Here is a 10,901-nt window from a genome sequence, read left to right as displayed (position 1 = left end):
CCCCGCCCCCCGCCCTCCCCTAGCTCTAAAATAAATTAGCCACAGAGTGGGGGGGGGAAAAAAAGAGCAAATGACCTTTGGTGTGGAGAGTATCCTTGCGCCACTCTCAGGCCTGCCCGCCCCCGCCTCTCAGGGACTGTCGGCTGTCGGAGCGGGAAGTTGGGGTGGAGGCGGAGGTCCGGCAGGCGAGGAGAGGTCCGGGAGCCGATCGCGGTTGTGGGGGAGCAGCCTGGCCCGCGGAGCATGTCCACTGGGTGTGAGTGGCTTTCTGGGTCGAAGGGCAAAGGGGAAAGCAGCCGGCCGAGCTCACAGTCCGCTAGCAGCCCAAGACCTTCTCTCCCGGGATTGCCTTGGCCAAAGCCTTGTTGACTCAAGGTTACTCATCTCCCTCATCCCCCGCCCAACCCCCAGGTAAACTGAGCACCTACTGAGTACCGACTCTGCCAGCCCAGGATGCAGAAGGGCAGGACGCAGAGAGAGGCAAGGCCACAGCTCTGCAGTAATGCCACACTGGAGGCAATGAGCAGAGCAGAGCCCAGGACCTAGGCAGCACAGAGTGTAGTGTGACTTCTAAATGACAAGCTTCCCTGGAGAGCTTCCTCAAGAAGGTGACATTTACACTAACCCTGGCAGGATGAGTGGAGGTGAAGATGGAAGATGAATCCCCCAGACCTCTGGTTTGCTCAGAGATGTCCAAGGCATTCATTGATATATTGATATATTCATTATATTCATTCACTAGGTATGTATTGAGAGTTTACTCTGTGCTTAGCACTGGGCTGGGCGCTGGGGATCCCTGAGAGAGCCGAAAGGGCCCTGCCATCATGGAGCTTGCAGTTCAAGGGTAGACCAAATTCTATCCCAGTCCAGGGGGAGACACAATGCTTTATGGATGATAAAGGCCTAGCAAGCAGCCCACAGGGAGCTAGCCTTGCCCCAGGAGGCTGTAGGAGGAGGGGCTGCACTTAGGCTGAAGGTCCATATAAGTTTCCTAGAACACACAGAGGCTCCCAAGGCCATCCATATTCTCATTCAACACCAGGATTCAATGATCCTTCTCTTCTGAGGTGTCTTTTCCTTCTGGATGGCTGCTCAGCCTCTCTGAGTACCTGTAGGACAAGATTGCCCCTGCACCCCTCATCCCTCCCCACCAGCTAACAGAGTAGGGTTCTTTCCTCTGTGTTTTGTAATGAGGACTCCCAATGAAGACTCCTCTGGAGACTCTGGGGACGATGGGCCCAGGGCATCCCTGTGGGTGCCACTCAGGGAAAGGGAAGTTAGTGGCCTCCAACAGCTCTCAGTTCTTCCCCAATCCACACACAGAAGCAAGACCAGCACCCAAGCATGTTCTAAAGCTCACCAAGGTCATGGTCTGGGTCTTCTCCACCTCCCAGAATTCTTTCTTCCTCTCCACCCTATACTCCTAAGACTACACCCTGAGACAGGGGAGGATGTGTTAAGGCTGCTAGGGCAGCCTCTGGCTTTGGAACCAGCAAAGCAGGATGAAAGGGAGCCACAGCCACCATCCTAGAGGAACAAGCCCAGGATAACAGAATTGGAAGGAACTCCTTGAATATTTTCTTACTGAGGCCCAAAGAGGAGAAATGACTTCCATGGGGTCACATAGCAGAGCTGGATGGAGAGTCCACCATACTCTTTCCACCCCATCTGTCAATTTCCCTAAGGCCCAGAGGAAGGAGTTAAGGGAGAGGCCAATGTCCGTATGAGCTAAGGGACTTCACCCAACAGGACTGGTGTCAAGAAGCCAAGCCTAGCGTTGCCTCTGGGTATAACTGGGGCCACGATCCACCAGGTTCCAGGGGAGGAGAGGATGGTGGGTATAGGGTTAGAATGAGGGGCTCAGGTTGAAAGAAAGAATTTAATTTATCCTCCAGGAGCCCAGGAGAAGAGAACCTTCCATGAAGGTTCTGGTAGGAAGGACAAGGTTAGACCTAAGGAAAGCCTTCTCAGTAAGACACTAAGGAAATGAGATACTAGGATGGATGAACATCTGGAGAAGGCCTTTGCTGGACTCCACAAAGTGGAGTTCAGTGTTGTGGAGAAGCATCGTGGAGATGGGCAAATTGCCATGAGTCGTATTAAGGAGTTTAGTTAGCGAGTGAGGTAAGGCTGTTCACTTCACTACGCAGCCCCCATCCTGCACCAGTGCTCAGGCAATGAAGTGTGACTCCCCCTCCCCAAGCTCATTAAAGTCCTGTTAATACATCATCCAGCCTCCTAGGCTGACAAATACTCAATCCTGGCAAATGGCCCTTCATCATGTCTCTCCCTCCTGCCCTCCTGGGCGGGGCCCTGGGGGTCTGATCTCTGAGGACTCCCTCCTGACACTTCTAGCTGTCCCCAGCCAAGGAGTCTGTGCCTTGAGAGCCGAGATCAGGCTGGTTGCTGTGATCATTCCCAGGCAGGTCAAGTGCCAAGCAATGGATTGGATAATAATAGTGGCAATGATGGCGGTAATGCTTGGTTTCTGCAGAAACCAGAATTCTCTCTTCCTCTCTACCCTCTACTCCTAAGACTTCATACACCTGGGACAGGAGAGGATGTGTTAAGGCTCAGGATGCTAGGGCAGCCTCTGGCTTTGGAACCAGTAAAGCAGGATGAAAGGGAGCCACAGCCACCATCCTAGAGGGACAAGCCCTTTTGATTGTATCACATCCAAGGTGAAGAATCCCAGTCCCTACCCCACTCCTAGGGAGGTCAGGTGCTGTGTACTTCAGTGTAGCTGAGTGCTCCTGCAAGCTTGCTGGTGTCTGTGTGTAGCGCATAAGTGTGTATGGATAGATGTGTGTGTGTGTGTGTGTGAGAGAGAGAGAGAGACCGTCCTAGTCCAGAGAATTCCTACAGGGCCTTTCTTAGGACATTATGAAGATAACCTCAGCTGTTCTAGGGAGAATGGGTGGCTTTAAGGGTTTTGATGGGAGGTAGGAAAGTTAGAGGGAGGAAGTAGAAGCCAGAGAGGGAGAGAGTGAAGGAGAGAGAAGCAAGGTGGGGTAGGGAGGAAGGAAAGAAAAAGTCTCTAGGGAAGGATGAGGTAGGGGTAGGGGAGAGGAAGGGAGGAAGAAATGGAAGAGAGGAAGAGGAAAGGGCGGGGAGACTGCTCTTTGTGGTCCATTGGGTCTGCCACTCAGGAGTCATAAAGCAGGAAAGGAAGGAAATGTGTCCTGGTTAGGGGATACCCAAAGGCAGGCTTACCCAAAGGACACCACACCCAGCTGGCTGTTACCCCCTCACTTGTCCTGGGCTCAGCCTGCTCCCCTCACAAATGGAAGTCCTACCCCTTTTTCTGGCTGTTTGGTCTTCAAGGCCCAATTTCCAGTGTCTCCCTAACCTTGCCCAGCCCTCTGTACTGCCCTCCACACACACACACACACATACTCTTAGGTATTAAAAAAAAAAAAAAAAAAAAAGGGTGTGGATGTTTAGTGAGAAGTTGTGTGAGTCTGGATAATAAGGTACAGGAGGTATTGGCCCAAAGGCTACGTACTATGAAGTGGGAGAAGCTTCTGATCACAGACCAGATGGGAGGGCCAGGGGTGGGGGAAGGTTTTCGGAAGTGGGATCTCAGGGTCCTCAAGTGTTAGACTTGTTAATATATTTCCCACTGTGTCACAGGCTGTGTTTGAGTCCAACCCCCACCCCACATCTAGCCTAGGATGATGCCCTGTCCTCTGGACAGAGGGCAGACACAACCCCGTATCAGACCACAGTGTCAGACCTGGGAGGAGGAGCGTGGGCTGGCTCTCAGCCCCCACCTCACCCCCGGGGCCCAGCATGTGAGTACCCAACACTCCACTTCTAAACACCTCACCCCACACTTAGCCCTTCCATTTGGTCTGTGAGCAAAAGCTCCCCCTACCTTGCAGTACAGCCTTTGGGCCAGTACCCCAAGTACCTTATAACCCAGTCCCAAAGAACTTCTCATGAAGCACTCATACCCTTTTATACTTCTAAGTCTTGCTGCCTGAAATATTTCCCCAACTATGCCTGGTGAGCTCCTATTCATCCTTCAGAACCCAGCTCAGATGTGCCCTTCTGTATAAAGCCTTCTCTAGCTATCTTCCACCCCTATCAGAGCTAGTAGCTCCTACACCAGAGTTCTCCTAATACTTTTTTCTAGGTTTCAGGCATAGAACCTGCACACTAGAGCCCAAAGGCAGAGGACGCTACGCAGGCCTTCAGGGCCACCCTGTAACATGCCAGCCCCTCTGCAATGTCATTGGACTTCTCCCCTACCAAAAGCTTACAGACCCAGGGCAGAAGGTGGACCTGGAAATCCAAGTGGCTCAGGACTCTCCCCACCCCCACCTTGCCCTCACTGGGTCTGAGCCTGTCAGGAGATTCCCAGCACATCTGGTTGTACTTAATCATCGAAGGCCTGGACTCCAGGGGCATGTTCCTCCCTTCTTTTCCCTCTGCCCTGGCCTCCTCTCCTTTCTAAATCTGCCTTCCAGGTCTCTCCTCCAGGATGCCTTCCCTGATTAGCCTAATTCCTATCCACAGCCCATACCTGAACCTCCACCTCTCTAGGTCTGAAACTGAGGTCTGTGAAGGGTGAGAAGGAAAGAGTGTGCACAGCGTGGCTATGTGTGGAACCCCATCCCTTTCAAACACTGGTCCAGGAAGGGAGGAACAGCTGACCAAAGGCCTCCCCTCTGTTCCGTTGGCCTTGAGGGAAGCTGCTTTCAGTTACTAGTGTGTATAATGGGGAGGAGCATGTTCCTCCCCTCTGACACTTTGGTTCAGACTCAGAGACTCATTCCGGTAGCAGCTCTTGCTGTTAGCCATTTTCCAACAGGCTTTGCTAACTATTAAAGGAGCTTTGGTGGCCCAGTGGCTAAAGCACTTGGCTGCTAACCAAAAGGTCGCTGTTCAAACCCACCAGCCTTTCCACGGAAGAACGATATGGCAGTCTGCTTCCGTAAAGATTTATAGCCTTTGAAACCCTATAGGGCAGTTCTACTCTGTTCTATAGAGTTGAGATGAGTCAGAATCAACTTGACGGTAGTGAGTTTAGTTGTAGTTTTGTTTGTTTGTTTTTTGCTAAATACTAAAGAACAAAAGAAGGAGCTCTGGTAGCATAGTGCCTAAGGCACTTGACTGCTAACCAGAAGGCTGGCGGTTCAAACCCACCAGCCACTCCTCGGAAGGAAGGTTGGGCAATCCTACTTCCGTAGTGATACTGCCTCGGAAACCCAAGGAGGGGTCGCTATGAGTCAGGGCCAACTCGACGGCATATAACAACAACAAAGAACAAAAAAGGAGCCCTGATGGTGTAGTGGATAAGGCATTTGGCTGCTACCCAGAAGTTCAATGGTTCGAGCCTACCAGCTGCTCCATGGAAGGAAGATGGGGCGATCTACTTCTGTAAAGATTTATAGCCTTGGAAACCCAATGGGGGTCGCTTTGAGTCAGATTTGACTCGATGGCAATGAGTTTGGTTTTTGGTTTTGGTAAAGAACTAAAGGGAAATAAATAGAGAGTCCAGGAAGTATAAAAGATACAGGCAGACTACAAAGAACCGGCACCACCAAGGCTCCAGTTTGCATATACATTCTTTTCTTCTTTTATTCAAGAGTGTGTTCTAAATGCCTAAGTGTACTAAACTCTGGGAATAGAGAGACTTGAACAAGACCCCAGTGCTTCCTAAAGAAACTTGAACTTAGTGGCGGAGAGGACTGATGAAGGACAAATGCAGGATGCTGTGGTGGACATGAGTGGGGAGGCAATAGGGCACCGTGGTTGAAGCCCAGGGACCTTGAGTTGAATCCCAGCTCCACCACTTTGCTGCTGCTGTCCCAGGAGAGCTACTTAACCTCTTGGAGCCTCACCTGTAAAAATGAGATGATGTGACCTCACATGATTGTAGTGGGATTCAAGTAAGTTACTGTGTGTAGAAGCACTTGGTAAAGTACTTAGTGAGTTGTTGCTATTATTATTAGTCTCAGCCGGTGCCTGTCTGACACTCATTTTCTGACGCCTCATCAGCTGTTTCTGCCTACCCTCAGAGGGCAGGAGCCATGTTGCAGAAACTTCTCTGAGGGCACCCAGACTCTAACCTGGCTGGGGTTCTCAGACACACACACACAGGTTGCATAAGTAAAACTGGGTTTTACAAAAATTATGGATAATATTAAAAATATGGATGAACATAAAACAAAAAATAAAAGTTCAAACAATCCTACCACCCAGGGATAACCACTGATAACATTTTGGAGTGTGCCAGACATTATTCTAGATACAGATTTACAGAGCTATCACCGTACTGCTTTTATAATCTGCATCTTTTCAATAGACAAATATTTTAAGCACCTCTTCTCATCTACTAATATTTTTATAACGCATCATTTTTAATATCATTTAATATTCCATCATGTAGACATGCCAGAATTATTTTACAAGTTCCCTTTGCTGTCGATTTTATTTTCTGTTAGAAAAGCTCAATGAACAAACTTTGAACAGCCACCTTTGTGCACGTGTGTCTAATTATTTCCTTAAGATACATTCCTAGTAGTGGAGGCTGGGAATGCACATTTTAGCCTTAGTGCTGTGCTCTCACCTCTCCTCCAGGCAGCCCTCCCAGACTGGCCTTTAGGAGCCGAGAGCATCCCGCGTGGCCCTCCGTCTTTCCGAGTGGCTTCATCTATTAGCGCCCTGCCCAACAAGTCCTGTAAAATGCTCCGAAGGCCTCGCTACAGCAGGCCAGGAGGGGCCCAGCGCCGAGAACACAAAGCAGGCTTGTCTGGGGCGCCGGACAAGGCCCCGCCCCCTCAGGGCTGCTGGCCGAACATTCCTCCCGGGACAATGGCTGCCTCGGGAATCCTGAGAATGAAGGAGGCCTGGTGGTTTCCTGAAGCCGCCTCCCCTCGTCCCCCCACCAAGTGGTGCCCTGTTCCCAAAATGGAAAAAAGGGGCACTTTGCATTGGGGGCGGGGTAAGCAGGGGCAGCTGCCTTCAGGCCTACAGCCCCACCCCCTCCTATCAACCCAAATCCGCTATGAGACTTGAACCAGTCCCACTCAGCCACCCCTCCCTGTGGACATTTGGCAAGTCCTGCACCCACTCTAGTCCCCTGCTTCCTCAATTGTAAAATCAGAGATTAAGTGCTTGCTAAATTCCCTGCAGATCTAAAATGCCAGTAATGTGGTGGCTAAAACAGGCACAGGCTTCAGAGCCAGACTGCCTGAGTTGCCCTGGGAATTTAACACCCTGAGTTCCAACTTCTTCATCTGTAAAATGGGTTGATGATAAATACCACTCCTTTAAAAGGCTGCCCTGAATGAGGATAAAAAGACTCACAAAGACAAGTGGCTGTTCCTCAGAGTCTACTAATCTTAATCCTTGCCTCTGCTCAAAATGCTAACAAATTTCCCAGCCCCATCTGTTCCTCATGCCCAGCCCAGATTTTGGTCTCTGAACATTTGTCCGTCTTTTGGCCACACCTCTGATGCCCAGAGGAAACATCCCTCCTACAAGTTTCCATGTTCCCTTGTAGTAACTGTAAAGCCATAAAACTGTCAAAGCTTTGGGGGACAGATAAATTTCAAAATACAGAACACTTGTGTGTCAGGTTGTTTGTCCTCAGTTTTGTTTGGGAAACGCAGGCATTTCCAATGTAGCCAGCAACTGCTAGGCACCAAGGATGAGATAGGATTCCAGTTTTTAGCCCTTGGAGGATTAGGACTTTCATACTTAAACAGTGAACAATGTAGGTTTCCCGTGAATATTTTTAAGGGGTCTGACACAAGGCACTGCCTAGTTCTCCCTCAAACACTTCTTCTTTCCTTCTTTTTGCTTCTCCACCTCAACCCTGCTTCTATACTCCCCTGAATTAAGATACTGTGCTGCAAGTATTAGAAAACTCCTTTCACAATGGCTTATACAATAAGGAAAATGCATGACTATATTTCATCAAATCTAAGATGCCACTGATGTTAAGAAGTACCATTACTTTATGAATCATTACAAAGATAAAAACACTGCCAATTAAAATGACACAATGATTTCTTATCACTTAGAATTTTTATTTTATCCTTATTGGAAAAGCTTTTACACTTATACAGAAATATATTTTTACCATAAATCACTCGTGTACATACACAACAAGGAAAATATGAGTGAAATATATTGGTTAAGGTTTTCTCAAAACAAACTTCTTCATATTGAGTCTGATTCTTTGGAATCACTCACTTTCAACTCTGTGCTACGGACATCTGTGTTTTTCCACAGAAGCAGCATCTGAGCCATCACAGGTGTTGGTGATAAAGCATTTCTTAAGAGTGCTCCACTGAATTAATTATCTATTGCTGCATTAAAGATTGCCCCAAATCTTAAAGCAACAAACATTTCTTATACCTTCGTTTCTTTGGGTCAGAAATCTGGGTGTGGCTTAGCTCCCAGGCTCTCAAGAGGTTGCAATCAAGCTGTGGGCTGGGGCTGCAGTCCTCTGGGGCAGAAAAAAACCCTTCCAAGCTCCCTCACATGATTGTTGGCAGACTACAGACCTTACCTGGCTGTTGGCTGGATCTCTCCGTTCCTCATCTCATGGGTCTCTTCTCAGGTTACCCGAGTCTCTCTAGGACACGGCTTCTCCACAGCTAGTGGCCCAAGAGAGTGCTAGTGAGCATCTAAGACAGAAGCCACAGTCTTTTTATAACCTAATGTTGGAAGTGGGAGGTCTGGTAGCATAGTGGCTAAGGCACTTGACTGCTAACCAGAAGGCTGGAAGTTCAAACCCACCAGCCACTCCTCGGAAAGAAGATGGGGCAACCCACTTCCATAGTGATACTGCCTTGGAAACCCAAGGAGGGGTCGCTATGAGTCGGGTCCGCCTCAACAGCACATAACAACAGCAATGTTGGAAGTGGTGTGTTATGACTTCGGTGACATGCTTTGGTCACACAATGTGGGAGGGGACTCTACAAGGGTGTGAATAACAGGAGGTGGGGATTATTGGGGACCAGACTGGAGGCTGCTTACCATATCCACTGTTATCACTAGGATTTCCCTCTAAGTCACTAACTCCATTCTGGAAGTTTGGATCTGGCAGATGATCTTTCCAAATAGTCAATAAAAGTTTCTAGGTCCCAGTCAGGACTCAGAGAGTCCCTACGTGGTTTGTGGGCTGAAACATAACAGGGTTGGAGTTGTTCTGTCATGCCACTAGGAAAGCCACCGAGTTCACTCATGTGCAGGAAAGACAGCTAAATCACAATTGCTGTCTGGTTGACAGATTAAGATGCCGTTGATTATAAGATATATACTGATTTCAGAAATGTAAAAATGTGAACATTCATTTTAGAATTGATGAAATGTGGTATTTAACATAAGAAGTCTTGAGAAATGGCAGCTCCAGAGTTGATTAATTCTCCAGAGTTGATTAATTCTTTTTTTTTTTTTAAATGTGATTTGGGTGAAAGTTTACAGAGCAAATTCACTGTCCATACAGCAGTTCACATACACTTTGTCTCATGACATTGACTGCAATTTACCCCAATGCAACAGCTCCCCTCCCACTTCCTCCTGGTAGTTACCTCTGTCCTGTGTCAATCCCTCCATGCACTCCTGTCCCTTGAGCTGTCTCTCTGTGGTGCATAAACACCCTTTCTTTCTCCCGTGATTGTTCTCTCCAAGGAGTGTATTGACCTCAGGTAAATGTAAAATCATATGCCTGCCTTTTGTTTGGGTGAAAGCCACAGGTATGGGTTCCAATTCCAGACCTGAAGGGCAGCTAGGGGCCATAGTCTCAGTGATTCCACCAGGCTCTATTAGACCAGCAAACCTGCCCACCCCCCTTTTTTCCCAAATGATTTTGAGTTTTGGTCCACATTGTTCTCCCTCTCTATCCAGGATCTCCTACATAGATCCCCCTCCGAGTGGTTGACAGTGGTAGCCGGGTCCCATCTAGTTCTTCTGGTCTCACAGTCAGGCTCAATACCTTTCTTCAGGAACCCAGGTTCCTTCCCTCTTTGCACTCCGATGCTCTCAGTGCATATGCCTTGTCCCTGGAAGGTTCTCCTCAAGGTTCCAGGATGACTTCTGCTGTTTCAAGCATCCAGTGTAGGCCCAACAATTCCTCTCTGATGCCTCCTTTTAAGAGCAAGGAAACCTTTACCAAAGAAATCGGAAAGATTTTGGCTCTTGTCTGATTGATCAGAATGATGTTACTGCCTGTATCAGTGAGGATTAAATTCAGTTGTGTGTTGGCAAAACTCAAGGGTGATTTAAACAAGACTGGCGTTTATTCTTCACATTCTTTGTATTCTTCACGTAAGTTTAGCGATAGGCAGCGCTGGTGTGGTGGCCCCACAGAGTCAGTGTCATACTCCTAAACCATGTGATTCCATTCTCAAATTCACCTCACATTCCAGAATGGCTGCTGGAGTTCCAGTCATCAGATTCATGTCATAGGCCACAAAGACCAAAAGCTAAGGGCAACAGATAGTTACCTGGCACAGTCAACTCCCTTAAGCAATCTTCTCAGATGTTCCATGGAATATTTCTGTTTACATTTTATTGGCCATAACTTGGTAATATGGCCACACCTAACTGCAAGAAAAGCCTTTTTTTTTTTTTTTTTTAAGCTGATCACTAAGATTTGACTCTTTTACTAAGGAAAAAAAGAAGAGAATGAATGGCCACCATAGGCAGCACTTCCACAGTCCTCATGCTTAAACCAATCTCTGATCAGAGGTTCAGGATTGCCAGGCTTGGTAGAGATGCATCAGGATTTACTCCTGGATAGGACACGGGTTTACCTTCCCCAAGAGGGTGGATCCCTGAACAAAATCTGAGTTCTGTTAATGAGGAAGAGGCAGACGAAGCAGTCACTACTGGTTATTTACTAACAACCACTGCCTTCCTTTCTTGTTAATGGAATCTCA

The 10,901-nt window shown here is 48.2% G+C and overlaps 1 protein-coding gene across 1 annotated transcript in view; it reads left to right on the top strand.

The window, feature by feature from the left end:
* The window catches only part of ANKRD33 (ankyrin repeat domain 33), a 45,685-nt gene that overhangs the window by 3,134 nt on the left and 31,650 nt on the right, over positions 1–10,901 (top strand). The window contains 1 exon segment of the mRNA XM_007949621.1: positions 111–256. Within this exon segment, the coding sequence (XP_007947812.1) occupies positions 111–256 (146 nt within the window).

The sequence above is a fragment of the Orycteropus afer genome, unplaced genomic scaffold (genome assembly GCF_000298275.1).
Source record: "Orycteropus afer afer isolate SDZICR_OR568_19922 unplaced genomic scaffold, OryAfe1.0 scaffold00247, whole genome shotgun sequence".
In the NCBI taxonomy this organism is placed as follows: Eukaryota; Metazoa; Chordata; class Mammalia; order Tubulidentata; family Orycteropodidae; genus Orycteropus; species Orycteropus afer.
This window is presented reverse-complemented; position numbering and strand designations above follow the sequence as displayed.